Genomic DNA, 20652 nt, shown 5'->3' with positions numbered 1-20652 from the left:
CGATTCGTCCAGCGAATACTCCGACTGGACCGCCGACGCTGGGATCAATCTCCAGCCCCCCAAAAGACAGACGAGACAAGCGGCTCGCCAGATCTGCAGCAGCTCTGAAGATGAGCATGTCAAAGAGACAAAAGGGCAGGAAGAGAAGCGCAAGAAAGCCAAGCAGACTCGGAAAAAGGTAAGCGAATTCCCCCCCCCCAAAAAAAAAACCCCAACACACAAAACAAAAAGTGTTCGTTTAAGGCAAGGTCCTTCCCCATCGCCTTAAGATCTGTGCATCAGTTATTCGGTCCTTCTGCTTGTCTTTGAACCTAGAAATGTTTCTGTGTTTTTTTTTTAAGAAACCCAGTGGATTGCTGTCAATGGATGCTGAACCTACGGAAGAATGGTTTGCTCCTCACTGGATCTTAGACACCATCCCGCGGCGTTCTCCTTTTGTCCCACAGATGGGAGATGAGGTACTCGCAGATTGCAGTGTTTGGCTCAACTTAATCTCCAGCGACTACACCGCACCTTCTCTAAGGGCTTACTGACTCATTTCATAATACCTGACCTAATAACCCGGGAAATTCTGATCTCTTTTAATGTACAGTTTCTTTTATCAGATCAGCGCGAAGCAGTTTCTTTGAATGTGGCCAAATTTCATGATGCTATAAGGAAAATTAGGCAGACTTGTAACTGCCCACTGATAATCCACCACTAACCGTAATATATTATTTTGTATTATTATTGTTGTTGTTGTTTTCAATGCTTTTATGTCTAGTGCTGGTCTGCAACCGTAATAAAAATGGATGGATGGATGAGACCCCAGTGAAATTTGCACAATTTTAGCCACACATAATAAAACTTAAAGGGATCAACTTTTTTCAGACATGCTGGGACAATCCCAATTCATGTCAGAATTTACCTTGGGGAATGACTACAGTAGATTCAAAGTATCATAAGAATTATGCTATTTGGAATAAAGTATTTATACCAAAAGTATTTAAGTACTTCTGGGGGGGGGAGTTTATTGCAAGGGTGGAACTTTGAAGAAGTTATTTATTTACATGTTGAGCTTTTATTTTATTTTTTACATTTTGTAAGTTGCTCAGAGTCACCTATGTGTGAGTTGGGTGGCTATCTAAATTTGTTTAATAAAATTATAGCATTTGGTATTATGAATTTGCTAAAACGTGAAGAATGGCTAGTCTAAAGAAAAGAAGAAATAGCAGTATTCTAATTCTATTCTATTCTATTCTCTATTCTGTTCTATTCTATTTTCTATTCTGTTCTATATTCTATTCTATTCTCTATTCTGTTCTATTCTATTTTCTATTCTATTCTCTATTGTGTTCTATTCTCTGTTCTACTCTATTCTGTTCTATTCTATTCTATTTTTTATTCTATTCTCTATTCTATTCTATTGTATTCTAATCTATTTTCTATTCTATTCTATTCTATTCTATTCTATTCTATTCTATTCTATTCTATTCTATTCTATTCTATTCTATTCTATTCTATTCTATTCTATTCTATTCTATTCTATTCTATTCTATTCTATTCTATTCTATTCTATTCTATTCTCTTCCACATCGACCTTTTGAGTTTGTTGTCCTTTTTATGAATTGCAAGTAAAACTGGAAAACACTCCAGGCTTGTTGATATTCTTGATTCGGCTTACAAACACATTTGCAGAAGTTGTCTCAAGTGGAACCCTAAATTGTCCCCAAGGACTAGAATTCAGTGTCAGTTATGCTGCCGTCTCAGTCCGGTGCCCCTTTGCGTGTTCAGGATACCTAAGCAGCTCATCTGCTCAGGCAGCTGTCAGTTCTTTTGATCAAAAGACAACTTATCATTTACTTTATGCAACAGACTATGTCTCTAGGTTTGGACACCGTGAAAAAACATTTCTTTCTCTTTTTTTTCTTTTTCCTATGATTTGATGAAACAAGCAAATGGACTCTGAAACATGTGAAGTTACGATTCATTAGCAGATGTACTCCGGGGCCCCTTCTTTCTATCTTGTAATATGCAAATTGATATAATTTCCAGAGTTCCAAAGATGAGCAGTAATTAACAAATAAATAGGGTTTATTTTTAAGGGTAAAGGTTCCCCCGCACGTGCGTGCTGGTCGTTTCCGACTCTAGGGGCCGGTGCTCATCTCCGTTTCAAAGCCGAAGAGCCAGCGCTTGCCCGAGGACGTCTCCGTGGTCATGTGGCCGGCATGACTAGACTCCAAAGGCGCACGGAACGCTGTTACCTTCCCACCGGAGTGGTCCCTATTTTTCTACCTGCATTTTTACGTGCTTTCGAACTGCTAGGTTGGCAAAAGCTGGGACGAGTAACAGGCGCTCACTCTGTTATGTGGCACTCGGGATTCGACCCGCCAAACTGCCGATCATCTGATCGACAAGCTCAGCGTCCTAACCCACTGAGCCACCGCGTCCCAGGGTTTATTTTTACGAGGCCATGTTTGAAACATTTTAACGGAAGTTGCTTTCTGAACCCATCGTATAAACAGCCCTGTTTTCTCACCTTCCTTTCTTCCAGATCATCTATTTCAGGCAGGGGCACGAAGCTTACGTGCGTGCAGTTCGGAAAGCAAAAATTTATAGTGTTAACCTGCAAAAGCAGCCATGGAATAAAATGGAACTCAGGGTAAGCGGCCGAGAATATTTTTTTGGGTGGGTTATTGATGGTGGCCAGAATGCACTTGATAAACTAATGTCCAACCGTTAGTTTAGCCCAGCACTGAGAAACCTTGGTAACTTTAAGATGGGTGGATGTCAACTCCCAGAATTCCCCACCCAGCTGTGTTCTATTCAGAAGTAGCTTTTAGGTAATAGTTTCCAGGTAAGGGTTTCCCCCCCCCCCCAGTCCCGTCTGCGGATGCCATGATTTGAATCTGGCACAAAGAGCTCTTGAAAACAGTCCTGTCTTTGATGGAGGAGTTTGATAGGACATGAACGTTTCTGCCTGATTGGCTTCTGAACCAATGAATTAACGGATAGATGGATGAATATAAAATATAAATAAGTTTGAGCCAAGTAGGTATAGCGTGCTATAAGGAAAATAGGCCACTGTGTATATCAGGTCCAAAAACAAGAGTGACATATGGCAATTCTTCCGAGTTCTTTATTATTTCACACAATAAAGAACTGGGAAGATTCTGTCTATAGGTGTGAAACAATAAAGAACTCAGCTTATAACAGCTGTGACCGGGGTTGGTGGGGTGGGGGGATGTCCCTTGTTTATTAAGCCACCAGCAAAGTAACAGTATGGTGGTTCTGTATAACCTTGTCCTGATTTGACTCTGATTCTAAGGATGCAGTGATGGCATCCACGTTTTATTCTCGTTATTGCTAGAATTGAAGTAAGAAGACGTTCAAAGGTGCGGTTCCCTTTAAATGCTCTTTGCCTAGGTTTGCTTTGAAATTTAGCACCGGAAGCAACCCTTAGCTCTTGAACTCTTCTCTTTGACAAACAGGAACAAGAGTTTGTGAAGATTGTAGGAATTAAGTATGAAGTTGGACCGCCTACGCTGTGCTGCTTGAAGCTTGCCTTTCTTGACCCCGTCTCGGGCAAAATGACAGGGGAATCGTTTTCCATAAAGTGAGTAGCTCACTAAAGCTCTAGTTAATCTTCCTGGTGATGCTTTTGAGCCGTTGACTTCCCTCCCCTCCCCTCCCATTCTATTTCCAGTCGTGTTTTTTTTTTTGCCAGGGATTCCCCAAAAAGTTGCCAGTGGAGGAGTATCGCAATCATTCTGTCATGTTGACATCCATGCAAAATTCCACATACGGAACAATAATTGAAGGCCTAAGTGATACTTAAATAAATTCAAAAATGTTATGTTTAGAAAGGCCTGGCTCTTGTAATGTCTCTGGATTGTTATGAACCACCCAGAGTCATCGAGCACCACAGTTGTTTCAATTTATTTATTTTTTTATCATTTAACAACCACAATTGGGACTGGCAACTAAGTCACCAAGCAAAGCAGTTGCTAAGTGATCTTTGTCCATAAGCGCTTACTTCCTTGGCTTTAGGGACCTGTGAAGGTCTTAAATGCGAGGATTAGTCCAAGTTACTTTTTTTACCACCATCGTAACTGTGAACGGTTGCTGAATGAGACAGTCCGTAAGCGACGACTGCTTTTGTTATTCTTTTTATGGCGGTGCCTTCATAACAGTTTTTGGCTCCTGCAATTGCCTGGACTGATCCCTGTGGTTTTCTTCCATTCTTCCTGGCCAAATGTCACTCAGTTGGTTCTGTACCTGTGGCAAGACTAGATTTCCCAGTTTTTAGCCTGGCGTCTGAACCACTACACCAAACTGGCTGTCTCAGCCACAGTATTTTAATAAAATTATGCATTTTGGGAGATGCTACATGTGCCTTTCGTTCTTCCCAAAAACATATGATGGAGATCTCTTTCTTTTTTTTCCTTTTTTTTTACTGCTCACCAACCATACATAGCAACCTTAGACCATACCTAAAGTGGAACTAGAACTCACAGTCCCTTAGTTTCTCACCTGATGTCTTAACCCAGGGGTCTTCAAACTTGGCCCTTTTATGACTTGTGGATTTCAACTGCCAGAATCCCTCAGCCAGGCATGCTTGCTGAGGAATTCTGGGAGTTGAAGTCCACGAGTCATAAAAGGGCCAAGTTTGAAGACCACTGTCTTAACCATTCCACCCAACTGGCTCTATTATTATTATTATTATCACCACCCTCTCGGTCTTCTTGGCTGAGTCATTTTGCTTTTGTCTCACAGGTATCATGACATGCCTGATGTTATTGACTTCCTTGTGTTGCATCAATTTTACAATGAAGCCAAAGAAAGAAACTGGCAGATCGGTATGTTTACCTGTTTACTGTGGAACCTTTGAGCTTTTCCTGGTCCCTAAAAGAAGGCTTGCTTTAACATTATTCTGCAGCATGATGTATATTCTGCATTCACTTGGGTAAGCAGAACAACGCTTTCAGAATCAATCATTCCAAAATCTCTGCCGCCATTCAAAAAACATGGATCCTGATATAGGTTGCCTTCAGGTGCTCCATCACTGGAGTTTTTTAAGAAGAGGCTGGACAGCCATTTGTCCAAAATGATAGAGGACATGGAGGGCTTGAACGGGGGGGGGGGGGGGTTGGACTAGGAAGACCTTCCAAGGTGCCTTTCATCTTTGGTATTCTGTTATTTTACAAGCCTCTGCGGATATTACTTTGTTTTCTCTGATTTTCTTATTGCAGGGGATAGATTTCGTAGCATAATTGATGATGCCTGGTGGTTTGGAACCGTAGAGAGTCAACAGCCATTCCAAGCGGAATATCCAGACAGTTCCTTCCAGTGCTATAGTGTTCAGTAAGGATGAATCTAAGTGTTGGAATTTTAGTGCAAAAAACCCAACAACACAAATTCCCAGAAAAAAACAAATTTGTACATAAATTAAGTGTTGATAATCCGCTGGTTTTGAAATATTTGTATCCAATGTCATGGTTCCGATAAATGAACCCATCAAAAGAACTTCAAGGCAAGAATTCTTCTTCAAAGAACATTTTGTTAGGATACACGGTATTGGCACTACATAGTTGAACCCAAAACTAAATTCCATTCCCCCAGATACAAAGTAACAAGTTGAAACCCCACCCCACCCCCGTGAAGCAGTCATAAATCACATTTTTCAATTAACCTGAAGCATGGGCTCCCTCTGCATCTTCTCAGCCCACCAAAACGTTATCGGCTTGTGTCCTTGAGTTCCCACGGATCGGCATTATTATTATGGCTAGCTGAGCTCAAGCACTCACCCCATCCCCCTTTCTACATTTAATTCCTAAGCAACAGAGAAAGCACGCAGAAAGCAAAGTAAAAAATGGCTGCCATTTCCCTCAGTTGTCAAGAGCGGGAACATCCATCGTCACAGCATTGACATCCCAATTTCTTAGAATACAAGATTTCCGCTCAATTGCCATGAAAAGCTGTTTTTTACATTTTGTTTTAATTTCTGCCACCCGGCGGAACGCTGGAAATAAATTGTGTACACTGGGTTAGGATTTTATTGGCAGAATAGACAAAATGGGAACAAATTTGGTGGGGTGGAGGTAGGAAGGACAAACTGATAAAAAAAAGAAAAAGATTGTGTTGAAATATGGACTGGATCTTGCCCAAGATTTGCAAGAAAATTTTCCTAAAAGTCTCTCCGTGCATGTCTTAACTTGACTAAGCTATTTCTGAGATGTTTTATTGTGGTTGTTATTGTTGTTATTTTATAGCTGGGACAACAATGAAAGAGAAAATATGAGCCCCTGGGACATGGAATCAATTCCAGAAGGAAGTAAATAATGCTTGTTTTCTACCTCCATTTTCATAGAGTTTACGTTTTTTACAATGGCAAAATATTACCGCAGCATTTTAGATCAAATTAGATTCAGTTTTGCCAAGCCTTTACATTAAAAAAGAATTCTATTCTTTTTTTCATTCAGTGACTAGTTTAAAGTAATCTAAAGTAATACAGAAATAGGGTGCAAATTAAAACAACAATATTTAATTTGACCTCATGGGCTGCCTTCGGTTTACACACAGTTTTTACAGCAGCATAGTAAAATTAAAATGAAAGCCCTTTCAAACAATTACTCTACAGCAGGGCTTCCCAATCAGAGGTGTGAGACGATATTCCAGGGGGTGCGAAAACTTGGGTTTTCAAAATCATAGTGTATGTGCATAATTCGTTGCCATTATTTCAGACTTTTGTAAGGGGGGGTGCACGAATACATCAGAAACGTTCTAGGGGCACGGTATAGAAAAGGTTGGAACTACTGCTCTACAGGATATATTTGAAGAATACAGGAGAAGGTCAACGTATCAACTTTTTAATTGCATAACAGAGGGTTTTCTTATACAAAAATAATGGTATTTTCCTTTGGGGAAGGAGGGAGGGAAGTTCGAGTAATGTATTTCTCAGATGAGGATCACACTACATAAGGTGGACTTGGATGGCCTATAAATTTAAATTTGGGTTTGGGATAGGCCAGGGGTAGGCAACCTTGGCTCTTTTATGACTCGTGGACTTCAGCTCCCAGAATTCCTGAGCCAGCCTGGGAGTTGAAGTCCACGAGTCATAAAAGAGCCAAGGTTGCCTACCCCTGGCCTAGGCCTAGGCCGCTTTATGACTCGTGGACTTCAACTCCCAGAATTCCTGAGCCACCCATGCTGAGGGGAAAGGGAGAGGTTTCCAAGCTGAGCCATGCTGGCTCCGGAATTCTGGGAGTTGAAGTCCACGAATCATGAAAGAGCCAAGGTTGCCTACCCCTGGGATAGGCAGATGATGTTGACTGATGGGGTTAGAGGCATTACAGGTTTAGTGACGGTTCAAAGTTACCACAACACTGAAAAAAGTGACTTATTTTTCACACCTGCGACCTTTGTAGCATCCTCGTGGTCCTATGAGCAGAATTCAGACACTTGGCAATGGTTCACGTTTTATGACGGTTGCAGTGTCCCGGGGCCATGTGGTCCCCTTTTGTGACCTTCTGACAAGCAAAGTCAGGGGAAGCCAGACTCGCTGACAGCCGTGTCCTTAATGTAACAGCTGTATTGATTCACTTAACGGTGGCAGGAAAGGTTGTAAAATGGGGCAAAATTCATTGAACAAATGTCTCGCTTAGTCACAGAAATTTGGGGCTTAGTTGTGCTTGTTAAGTCTAGGATTACCTGTATTGTCATATGAGTTTTATAAGAACATCGCTTGCCTTTGAATTTGTTACCATAATCATGAGTTGCATCTAAAACTGGAGCATAATTTCAGCCCTACCCAGATTTTGTTTTGTGGCGCGTTTGCAGAGGTTGCCTTAAGTGAAAGATGGATAGTGTTGTTTTAGACACTTTATATATCATTACCATAATGCAGCAACCTGATGCATCCAGGTAACTCACTCTTTCCCCCTCCCTCCTCCCCCCCTGCAGCGGCTTATCCAGATGAGGTGGGGGCTGGAGTCCCCGTGACCACCGAGGAGCTGGCATCTCTGCTATACAAGCCCCAGGAAGGAGAATGGGGCTCCCATTCCCGAGATGAAGAATGCGTGCGGGTTCTCCGAGGCATCGATCAGCTGCTTTCCCTAGGTATGGCAACCTTAATTCATAAGGTCTGGATTTGTCCCATTGCCCCTGTTGGGGTAGAATCAGCAGAATTGTTAATTCTTAATTGTTAAGCTACCCAGAGTTGCTGGGAAAAAGAGAAAAGAAAAAAAAAGAAAAGAGGGGAAAAGGACAGAAAGAAAGGAAGGAAGGAAGAAAAGAAAGAGGGAGGAAGATAAAGAAAATTATCAATTGCAATACGTTAAAGAGGCATCTGCTGGAGAAGACTCCTGCGAGTCCCTTGGACTGCAAGGCGATCAAACCAGTCAGTCCTAGAGGAGATCTGCTGCTGACTGCTCTTTAGAAGGTCAGATCCTGAAGTTGAAACTCGAATGCTTTGGCTACCTAATGAGAAGGAAGGACTCACTGGAGAAGAGCCTAATGCTGGGAAAGGTTGAGGGCAAAATAGGAAGGGGACGACAGAGGAGGAGGTGGCTGGATGGAGTCCCTGAAGTAGCAGGCGTGAACCTAAATGGACCCCAGAAGATGATAGAGGACAGGAAGGCCTGGAGGAACGTTGTCCAGGGGGTTGCAATGGGTCAGACACAACTTCGCAGCTAACAACAACAACCAATATTGTACCAAACTCAAATACTTTGGCCACCTGAGAAGGAAGGACTGACTGGAGAAGAGCCTAATGCTGGGAAAGGTCGAGGGCAAGAGCAGAAGGGGATGACAGAGAATGAGGTGGCTGGCTAGAGTCACTGAAGCAGTGGGCGTGAGCCTAAATGGACTCCAGAAGATGGTAGAGGACAGGAAGGCCTGGAGGAACGTTGTCCATGGGGTCGCGATGGGTCGGACACGACTTCGCAGCTAACAACAACAACAAAGAAGCATCTGTTCTTGTTCGTAATTCCTTGTAATAATCTATCTAAATAATCTAAATGATGAACTTTCCAGGCCTGCGAGGCTGGCTTGAAACATCATAACACGAACAGAAGAAATCTACCGGTAATTGTTTCTTGTCAAAATTTGAATTAGGAGAATATCTCGGGAACATTTCCTGGTATTAGGGCTTAGAGTAATATTTATCTAAAGTCAAACTTCATTTTCAGAGAGGTTCCCCCTCCCCCCTAAAAACACGTAATGCTTCTACTATTTTACTTAAAAAGTTTTATTTAGTTCACCTTTGCTGTATTTTATTTTTCCGCAGAGATTTCCAATCCCTTTGCAGTTGCAGTTGACCTTAGTGCCTATCCTCTGTATTGCACTGTTGTTGCTTATCCAACTGACCTCACCACAATAAGGAGAAGACTTGAAAACAGATTTTACAGGTTGGATTAATGCTTGCTCTCAGTAATGTATAAAAGAGTTTCTTATCATTGTTCGATGTTACGCTAAATTAAATCTGTTGCAACTTCTTAATTAAAGAGAACTGTAAGTTCTTCTGATTGGGCCAACTAATTTCCTAGCAAACACAAAGGTCTTTTTCTATTTATTTTATTTATTTTTCAAGTCTGGACTTGGGATGTGTGATCTTGAGAAGCTAGGTGTCTTCTGTATTTATAAGTAGGTTTTGCAGTCCACCAAAGTTGATTTAAAACAAAACTATTTTAATTAACTAACAACAGTGAGTCTCTTCAGTAAACGGTTAACAACTTTTGCATGCCATTCTGAAGTTCAGGGCTTTCTTTAAAGGAATGGCGCCCAGGGCACCCGTAGTTTTTCTTATTAACTTTCAAAAAACTGGACTTGCTCTTAAAACACCGTATGCAGAGCCCATGTATGGTGTGTCTTGTCCAAACCCTTTTCAGTTGCCTAGATCAGAGGTCCCCAAGCTTTTGGGCACCAGGGACCGGTTCCGTGGGGAGAGGTTTTTCTGCGGACCGGAGGAGGCCTGGTTTTGTGTGCTGCCTGCATCCCGTGGATGGGGCTTCGCTTGTTTGTGCGGCCCGGTTGCTGGCGTGCCGCAGCCCGGTACTTGTCCACAGACCGTGGGGGTTGGGGACCCCTGGGCTAGATAATGAGAAAAAGTGTCTTGTCTTCTTTCCTTTTTCAGGCGAATATCGGCATTAATGTGGGAGGTACGATACATTGAACATAACGCAAGGACTTTTAATGAGCCTGAGAGCCCTATTGTCAAAGCAGCCAAAATCGTCACCGATGTTTTGCTGCACTACATTGGGTAAGCAGTCAGTTTCCTTGTGGTTGAAGGGAATATTTTTCTGAAAACTTGCCTGGATCAGATGTTTTCCTCCTCTGGTCTCCTTCTGTGTGCTTGTCTGTTGACCAAATTTTTTAAAAATGGCTTAATGGCTTGGGTCCGGGATATCTGAGGGAACACCTGCTGCCAGCATCAAGCTCCCTTCGTCCAGTGCGCTCTCACAGGGAGGGCCTTCTCAGGGTGCCGCCGGTTAAAGATTGCCGGCAGGTAACACCTAGGGGGAGGGCCTTCTCTGTGGGTGCGCCTGCCCTCTGGAACCAGCTGCCCGTGGAAACTAGGACTGCCCCCAACCTTCGTTCATTTCGCCGGGACCTGAAGACCTGGCTCTTTGAGCTTCCCGGTCCGGGCTGAGAGTTCTTAGTTTTAATTGGGGTTTTTATTCTTAGGGATCAAATTTAATTCTTTTTAATTGCTTTTTAATTTTTGTATCACTGTTTTAGTATCCTGTAAACCGCCCTGAGTCCTTCGGGAAAGGGTGGTATATAAATCCAATAAAATAAAATAAAAAAGGCACAAGTCAAATTTCCTCCCACCGTAGAAATTCTGCTGTGTGATCTGTGAACATTTAATGGAATCTTTTGCTCTAGGAATCAGTGAGCATAATGTCCTTTGGGGAGGGGTATTTATTTTGTTTCAAAATTTCTTATTTAGCCCTAATGCCGATCCTCTTACTACTCTTTAGGGATCAGAGTTGTACGGATATTCTGGAGATCTACAACAAAGTGAAAGCAGAAGACTTGAGTAGCACAGATGAAGAAGAACAGGTAAAAAGCAAAGGTTCTTTGAGGAATTGGTTTGGACCAGAAGTGAATTTGGGGGGGGCGACCCAAAAGTTAGGGTTCTAGGAAGGAGGCAGTGTCAAACCACTTCTGAAAAACCTGGCCATAAAAATTGCAGAACTAGCTTTTCTCTTCCCCCTCAAAAAGCCCATGGTTGATTTGTCATCTCATCAAATATTAAGATATTGCCCGAGGCCATAATTTTCAGGAGTGTGGTGTACATGTGTGCGTGTATTTTGAATTAATTTATTTTAGCTGTTCTCTCGCATGTAGTAATCACATTTTGCTGTAGGTGGCAGAAGCATCCGCTGATTCAGAAGGTCCAGGAACCTCCTCTGGAAAACTAACGGTAAGCAACCTAAGTTCTCTTTCAAGCCTATTTACTCCAAAAATACTTGGGATTGTTGTGTGGCCCTCTGGTGCCCCTTGATTTCTCTTTGTGATGTAATGCTTCTTAAGTTAGAAAAACCAAGCTACTTTCTCTTCCTTTAAAGAAAGTCAAAAGTCCGGTTCTCATGAACAAAGGCATTCGCGTTCCCCCTGCCATTGCAGGATTTCCCCCAAATATTGATAGAAGTAGAAGCAGCATTCAGAATTAAGTATCAAAAAAAGGTGGAGACAGAAGCCAGGTTAAAAAAAAATAAGAATAAAATGCTCCTGTTTCCTGTCTAGAATAAATCTCCCTGTCCTTCTTCCCCTGATGAATACTATAAGGTCAGAACATGGCTTGCCAGCCACTATTTAACTGATTGGAATATCAGTTTTATTGCTTGTCAGTAATGCAGCAAAGGGAATCTTGGATTGGATTAGGATTATGGGATGCAGAAGAGGGAACTTTGTGCGCGACTGTAATAACTGCTTGCTTGAGACAGAGTGCTAAATTTGTGAACAGATATTGATTGAAGAGCCTTAATCCTATGGATGCAACACACTTTGTCCTGAGCACTGTGAGGGCTGTTTGACTAATAATTATCTTTACTTGCTTTCTATGCATTCAGTCCTCATTTAGCGACCACAGTTTGGACCAGCAACTCATTTGTTACACAGAGTGGTCATTACGTGAAACTATGACTGTTCTAATCTTTTCCTTTCTTTTATAGACCCGTGGCGGTCATAAATGAGAGGACTGGTTATAAAATTGCTTTTTCATGATAGTCGTAACTCTGAATATTCACTAAACAAGACCTACTTGTATTAATGTTCATGTTTATGCATGCGTGTGTGTGTGTGTTTGTGGGTGGGCATTTATATGTATACATGTATATGCATGTATTTGTAAAATATACATTTTTACCATATTTTAATCTTATTCTTTCTTAGAAATGGATCCCCTATGATGAGTCTTGTGTGCCTGTTATACCCATATTTTATATTATAGTTTTATACTTCGGTACCCTCTTTGCAATTTATATTATAGTTTTATGCCCTTCTATATCCTCTCATTTTGTATTGTTAAAGCCCATAATAAAAGTTTCGTGATTTCGACTAACATACATAAAATTATGTACAGGTAACTTAATGAGCAATAGAAATCAACTTGAGATGTCCTAACTAGAGATGTTTTTTTTTCCCTGTAAAAAAAAAAACTCCATTAAAAGTTAGCTATTTTATGGACATAACATGTTTCCCCGAAAATAAGCCCCACCCCAAAAATAAGCCCCAATTAAGATCACCAGCCAGACGGATGCATTTGGTACCGTATTTTCCCGAATATAAGCCCTAATCGGAAAATAAGCCCTAATGCATCTTTTGGAGCAAAAATTAATATAAGACGCGGTCTTGTTTTTTTGTTTTTTGTTTTAAAAAGGGAACTCATTTGTACTACTGTGATTCTGGATACCTGGTGCCTGTGTTAAACGATTATTCAGCTTATATGTTCTGGGTTTTTTTTAAAAAAAATAAAAATCTCAAGGTCAAACGGCAAATGAAAAGGCAACCCTCAAAGGGACACGTGGATGCCTGGAAAGACCAGTGCAAGCAATTACTAAGTCTGATCTATGAGCGTGAAGACTCCGAGCCATTTCGTCAACCTGTTGATCTCTTTTCCTACCCTGTGAGTTTTGCTTTTTTTTCCCTTCTTTTCCTGAGTTTGGGAGGACAGGAAAAACAAATCGCCCGAGACCATGCAGTCTTGTCTCTGAGGCTCTTCACACCCAGAGCTCTAGCATTTCCAGCCACTAACCCAGGGTGGGAAAAGCATCTGGCGCACTCCAGTTGATTCTTGGGCTTGAAGTACATTTTGGAGTGAGAATATTCCATGAGACTTAGGGAAAGGGAGTTTTAATATCTTCCCTTTAACATCAGGGATGGGGAAAATTGGGGGCAGTCTTAACTCTCCTCAGTCAGACGGGGGTGAATAAATTGACACCGGTTAATAAACGTCTCCTTCAGATCACTTTGATTAGATTTTGAAGTTTTCATAGGTGCAAAAAAATATTCTTCTCAGGATTATCGAGACATTGTGGACACTCCCATGGACTTCAGCACTGTGAAAGAAACTTTGGAGGCGGGTAATTATATGAATCCTCTCGAATTCTACAAAGACATCCGCTTGATATTCTACAACTCCAAAGCGTACACTCCCAATAAGAAATCAAGGGTAAGATACGAGCATGTAATCAGTAGCTATTCTAGATATCTCCTGCCTAAGATGCATATTCCCCGCCCCCTGCAGCTTTTAAATACTGTCATGTTTTAAAATTAAGAAATTAACTGAAAATAGTTAACTGAAAATAATTAACTGAAAATTAACTGTTTTCTCTCATTCCAGTTAGAGTTGTTTTTAACCACTCCTCTTAATGCTCTTCTTTACATTAGCACCTTCACTTCCGATAGGGATGCCCTGTTGGCAAAGTCATGTTTGCCAATAAACTATTATGTTGTTGTTGTTAGCTGCGAAGTCGTGTCCGACCCATCGTGACCCTATGGACAACGTTCCTCCAGGCCTTCCTGTCCTCTACCATCTTCTGGAGACCATTTAGGCTCACGCCTGCTGCTTCAGTGACTCCATCCAGCCACCTCATTTTCTGTCGTCCCCTTCTTCTCTTGCCCTCAACCTTTCCCAGCGTTAGGCTCTTCTCCAGTGAGTCCTTCCTTCTCATTAGGTGGCCAAAGTATTTGAGTTTTAGCTTCAGGATCTGGCCTTCTAAAGAGCAGTCAGGGTTGATCTCCTCTAGGACTGACCGGTTTGATCGCCTTGCAGTCCAAGGGACTCGCAGGAGTCTTCTCCAGCACCAGAGTTCAAAGGCCTCAATTCTTTGGCGCTCAGCCTTTCTTATGGTCCAGCTTTCACTGCCATACATTGCAACTGGGAAGACCATAGCCTTGACTATACGCACTTTTGTTGACAGGGTGATGTCTCTGCTTTTTAGTGTGCTGTCTAGATTTGCCATGGCTTTCCTCCCGAGGAGCAAGCGTCTTTTAATTTCTTGACTTACAGTCCCCATCTGCAGTGATCTTGGAGCCCAGGAAAATAAACTATTATACAGATCCTCAACTTACACAACTGTTCATTAAATGACAGATCAAAGTTACGATGGTTTCAGAAAAAAAATGATTTACAACCACCATTTGCATTTGCAACTGTTGCACTGCCCCTCCCATTGTCATGTGTTCACAATTCAAGTGCTTGTCAACCATCTTGCATTTATGCACCTGTTACGGTGTCCTGCAGTCATGTGATTGTGATTTGCAACTTAACCCAGCCAGTTTCTGACAACGATCGGCTGGGGAAGCTTAACAACCATGGTAAAAATGGTCATAGATTCTGGTCCAGTCACGTGGCGACGTGCTTTATGACAGAAACTTTGGTCGTAAGTTGAGGATTACCTGTAATAAATCTGGGGGGAAAAACCGCATTGCCAATATCAGCTAAAGGACTCCTTTCTTGTTAAAGCTTTTTTTGCCCCACTGAAAACACCTCTGTGCAGCTAGTTTTTTGGCCGAATCTATGAAATACTTAGGATATACTTGAGGAATTAGCTTCTGCTGGAACGTGGGTAACAAGCAAACCAATGTAAGGTTGGAAAACGTTCTGGTCCACATCGCTCTTGAATGCAAATATTTCTTCCCTTCCTTCCACAGATCTATAGCATGACACTCCGACTCTCTGCCTTATTCGAAAACCACATCAAAACCATCATTTCTGAGTACAAGTCAGCTGTTCAGTGTCAGAAGAGGCGAAGGCCGCGGTTGCGGTACCGAAAGCGGCTCCGAAGTAGTAGCAGCGGTTCTTCCTCTAGCAGCAAAGAGCCAAGGTAGTAGCCGAAGGGGCTTGTTGCGTGTGAAATGGTGCTTATGTTATTACTGTCCTTCTCATCTCTCTACTATAACCTCTTATTGGTATCATCATTATGACTGTTATTACTCTGTTGTTTTGCGCTTATACCAAGAGGTTCTGCACTAAAGACAAATTTCTTGTGTGTCTAATCACACGTGGCCAATAAAGTATTCTGTTCTATTCTGTTCTGTTATTCTTGTTCCACTCCACTCCACTCCACTCCATTCTTCTTCTTCTTCTGTTCTGTTCAGTTTTGTTCTGTTCTATTATTCTATTCCACAGGTGTCAAACTGCCGGCCCGTGGGCTGGTTGCATTCTACGCAGGCTGCGCCCACCCCAGCTCTGGCAATGCAGAAAAAGTCACGATACGTTGCAACATGTCACGTGATGCGGCGTGTTTGACACCCATATTCTGTTCTGCTCCATTCTGTTGTTCTATTCTATATTCCATTATTCTATTCTATATTCCATTATTCTATTCTGTTCTATTCTATTCTATTCTATTCTATTCTATTCTATTCTATTCTATTCTATTCTATTCCATCCATTCCATTCCATTCCATTCCATTCTATTCCATTCTCTATTCTATTCTCTCTCCTATCCTATCCTATCCTATCCTATCCTATCCTATCCTATCCTATCCTATCCTATCCTATCCTATCCTATCCTATCCTATCCTATCCAATGTTAGGTGTCCTCCTGCTTTTTCAATTGTGGCCATCAATCCACTGCAGCCCTTTGCGCACACAAGAAAATGAATGGGAAGATTTTTAGAAGGGAAGTCGAAAGCAATTTTCAAAGACCCTGCAGTGCATGATACAGTGAAAGACGTAGCAGAGAGTAAGATCTGCTGATCAGACTTAGGTCAGACTTTGTAAAGTGGAAAAAGGAAAGGAAGGGCCAGAATAGTGTCTAACTAGGGAAGAAAAAAAACATGCAACAAGCTCCCTACGATTAACCAAAATCTCTTGTTCAATTTGGACTAGATGACCTCCAAGGTCCCTTCCAACTTTATTATTATCATTGTTATCGTTGTTATTATTATTTGTTTTCCTTCTTCCATGCCTTCAGCCCAAAAGGAAAACAAAAACAAGTGAAGATGCAGCCCAAAGCAAACTTGAATACCTCACTGCCTTTAACTAGGACTAATTCTTCAGTTTCATCTCATGGTAAGTAGGATTAGTTGGTTCATGTATTCGTTCAGTCAGTCGGGTCAATTTGTACAGGCACCCATCTTGGCCAGGGGGCTCTGAAGGGCAAAGCACCTTAATAAAATAAAAACATGTTTCAAGTGGCCGTGCCATAAATTTTTACTCCAGCAAGCTGGATTCAATTCAGGTCAGTAGATATCATCTCATTTTCCAAGAATGTTCTGCGTTAGCCTAGATCAGGGGTAGGCAACCTTGGCTCTTTGATGACTCAGGAATTCTGGGAGTTGAAGTCCACGAGTCATCAACGAGCCAAGGTTGCCTACTCCTGCCCTAGATATTGATATTGGAGAGGTATTTGGGCTTAATAGGCTTCAGGGTGGCCATATAATAACCTCCCCCAGGGGCCATTCATTTAAATAGACCTTTTTTTTTTTTGGCCAAAACTCAGCAAAAAGCATGAATCATAGTGACCATGAAATCTCTCGAGCGGTCATAAAACCGATCCACCCAGCATGTAGTCCCGTGACCGAAGGGAGACAACGCATTTACAGTGACCAGGGCCTTAAAGCTGTCCTTCTGTGGCCATTATTAAGAACGAGCGGCTGTAAAACAACTCTCCATTAAGCAAGGGCTACCTGCAATTAGAAGAAAGTTAGCAATTCAATAATCTGTTGCAGGCTGATCTTAAGTATCAGAGAGTGCCCCCCCCAGCAAATGGCTTTTGCTTGGGGGGCTGGGGGGGGGAAACACCCTTCTATCTCTAGGATTTAGGCTGAGGTTTCCTTTTTTTATCTGATCTGTTTCCCCCATTGCCGAGCATCTGCTTAAGTTTCAGATACAGAGGAAGCCCCCGGCTCGGCTACTGCCGAAGAGATGGAAAGGCACTCCTCGTCTGGCTCCAACAGCAGCCAGGACCGTAGTGGAAATGATGTCGAAGCAGGAAAAAATAAGCCGGTGAGAAATAAATCCACACCAGTGAAACAAGGTAGGAAACTGCAGACGTCAAAACTTGTCCCTTCCTTCCTTCTCTGCCCCCCCTCCCCTCCTTGAAAGGGATTTTCCTTTTGGTTGATTATCCTCTTACGAATCCCCCTTTGGCAACCTTAAGATGTGTGGACTTGTAACTCCCAGAGTTCCCCTAGGCCACATGCTTTTAAAGTTCTGTGTACCGCTGGCCGGGGAATTCTGGGGAATTAAAAAGTTCACGCATCTTGTAAGTTAAGGTTGGGAAACCCTGCCCTAAATTAGGAGCGACTCATTTTTGCCTCTCCTTTGTTTCTTTCTGCTTTAATAATGGGGTAGCCTATTGGGGGGTGGGGTGGGGTGGGGGGGCGTGGGGGGAGGGAGACTCGGTTCTCTTTGGGAGTGGAGAAGAGCAAAATAAGCAGGGACTTTTTCCCCCCTTCGATCAGCACGGAAGCAGTTCCAAGAAGGCGAATCCACAAATGGCATCTTACATCTATGCTTGAGCAACTGAGATGGTTTGCAATGGTGGTGCCATTTTGCCTTCGTAGGAAAACACAGCCTTCCAGAGATATTAGCAGCTTGTCTCTTCCCCATTATACACTGTGGGGTGATCCATTCAGACAACACGAACTTAACCGGTTAGCGAACTTAATCCTTAGAACGGTTGTCCTAGTTTGGGGGGGGTGGGGTGTCGGGGGTCTTCTCAGCATTGGGCTACTAAGGATAACTCGGTATTAGCATTCATATCTGCATCGATTTGGGTCTCTCTAGATCAGCCTTCCGAAAAGCCTCTGACGAACGGGGACGGGAAAGAATCTCGAACGGGGGTCAAGAGGAAGATTTCCAGTGCCTCCGAAGAGGAGGACGTGGGGAGCCAAGAGAAGAGAGAACCAAAAGAAAAAGCCGGTTTGTCCTCTGAGAGCGGAGACTCGGGCTCCAGTTCCGAAAGCAGAGCTGGCTCGGATTCCGATTCCGAATCCAGCTCTAGGACAGATCAAGACTACGTCGATGGAGACCACGACTACAGCAAATCCCTGCAAGCAAAGCCGAGAAGAAAACTCCGAAGGAGCCTTCCCAGAGGGCGGAGGAACTGGCAGGGCAGGGGGACCGGAAGGCGAGGGCGCTGGGGCCGATGGGGAAGGTGGAACCGAGGGGGCCGAGGCAGCCGGGGAGGAAGAGGATGCGGCCAGGGACGGAGAGGAGGCCGAGGAGGAAGAAGAGGCCGTGGGAGAGGAGCCTCGCGGGCCAAGCGCCCCCGCATGGCCGAGGACGAGTTCGAGAACCTTTTTGGCGGCCGCTTCAACGAGAACGCCTTTGGTAGCCGCTTCGGCCGGCCCCCTCGGATTAAAACCAGGAACGAAGGCCGGCGGACGGTTTTATACAACGACGATTCGGACAATGACACTTTCGTGCACACCGAGGATCCCCTGAACCTTGGTACTTCCAGGTCGGGCAGGGTACGGAAAATGACCGAGAAAGCCAGGGTTAGCCATCTTATGGGATGGAATTATTAAACCGACACGGCGCAATGGTGACGTGGGCAGAGGAGGAGAGACCTGAACTGCGACGTTAGGACTTCCAAGGCTTTTTTTTTACTGCAGGGAATTTCACGCCAGAAAATCCGCTAAGCAAATTCTGGGGGAGGGAATCTGCTGATTCCTGCCCCCCCTCCCACCTCCCCATGGTGCTTTTTCCATAAGGTTTTCATGTGTTTGAAGGCTTCTGCTTGCTGGCTGGTGCGGGCTACCAAAGTCTTCTTTGCACATCCTATTACCTGCAGAAATGCTTTTTAATCACACTAAACCTTGAGTTGGTCACACAGGACTCGTGGCAGTTAAATTTGTGCTTACAAAGTCTCTCCTTGTTGCTTTCTTTTCTCCCCCCCCCCCCTTTTGTGTGTGTTTGTGCATTATAGAAGCAGCACCTTCTCACCAAGATTTTTAAAACATTGTCTGCCATGAACTTCCTTACCGATCATAATAACTTTTGCACAATACACAGATCCTAAAAGGCAGCTATAAAATGTTTACAGTTTCTCTCTTGTGCGCAGGATCCAGATTACTTTTGATCTCTCCCCCCTCCCCACCCCCTTTCCAGGCCAAAAGTCCCCAAATTTGTGATAGATACTGAAATATGCTCCCATAGGGATGTCCTGATATGCTTTGTTCCCTTCCCCCCCATTGTTTTTTATTGTTTAATTTATGTTTTAAAAGGGAGAGGGTGGGTGGGTTGGTGCCTTGTAAATAATGTAGCAAATCAAAGATGTGAAATCTCTTTAACACCTACATTAATGTTATTACGAACAACGTACTTGAGAACTAGGATTATCTAAGATACACCAGGTGCCAAACGCAAATAATACCCTTGCATCTGTGTTTTTCTTTTCCTGCTGCCCTTTTTATTTTTATATGACATCCAGTTGAGATGGTCTCAGGATGATAACACACTGAGATGGTCTCAAGATGTTGACATCGATATGGAATGGTTTCCTCATCCAGAAATGTCTCCTTCAGCAGCTTAGCTACTTCCCGACTTCTGAGTTTAGTCTGTTTCCTTCTTGAAATAATGACATTGTAATAGATGATGGGGCAGGAACAAAATCATTTGATAAACTACAGAGTAATGTCGTTGGTCTCCAGTCCGACAATCAAGTCATCAGATGCTTCTCACAGACCTCGTGGAGGTGGACCGCCCTGTGCGTGCATTTCCCCCGTGCAGCCCTAGCATTATTATAATCTTTTTATTTGATTCTTTAAAAAAACAAACCTTAACACCTCCATTTAAAGACATTGAGGTATCCTTGCTGGCTCACTTAATATGCACATACTGTTGTATCTTTTTTTTGTTTTTGTTTTTCCTTTAATGTTTTAAGTCACTCATGATGCTTCCAGGAAAGAATTTAGACCTCCTCACCCAGAGATTTATAAGATAAACTTCCTTTAGTTCCTCTGTTTGTTTCAATGAAGGAGCTGATGGAATTGCTCTTCCTTCCGTTCTGCATGCTGTGTACCTTTTCCCCCCTCCCATTGACATATAGATGGAAGTTCACAAATAATGGAACATCTAATATGAATTTTGGCTCGCTGGAGATTTTTGGAGTGAAAATAATCACGTTTTACTTAATTCTGGGAGGGGAAAAAGTCTTGCACAGGGGGCTCTTGTGTTTGCATTTAAAAGTATATTCAATATATGTCACCCAG

The 20652-nt window shown here is 42.8% G+C and overlaps 1 protein-coding gene across 1 annotated transcript; it reads left to right on the top strand.

Moving 5' to 3' along the window:
• Positions 1–4: 4 nt before the first annotated feature.
• Positions 5–19650, top strand: LOC308679372 (bromodomain and WD repeat-containing protein 3-like; the record flags this gene model as incomplete). Its single annotated transcript, XM_081346981.1, has 18 exons — positions 5–178; positions 342–458; positions 2534–2641; positions 3471–3595; positions 4756–4838; positions 5232–5343; positions 6252–6313; positions 7942–8097; positions 9266–9386; positions 10112–10237; positions 10959–11040; positions 11348–11404; positions 12968–13108; positions 13502–13654; positions 15139–15311; positions 16407–16504; positions 17316–17471; positions 18224–19650. Coding segments are annotated over 18 exons (2787 nt in total), but the record flags the coding sequence as incomplete, so codon positions are not given.
• Between the last annotated feature and the right edge of the window lie 1002 nt (positions 19651–20652).

This window comes from Vipera berus, assembly GCF_964194415.1.
Source record: "Vipera berus genome assembly, contig: HAP1_SCAFFOLD_323, whole genome shotgun sequence".
NCBI lineage: Eukaryota > Metazoa > Chordata > Lepidosauria > Squamata > Viperidae > Vipera > Vipera berus.
This window is presented reverse-complemented; position numbering and strand designations above follow the sequence as displayed.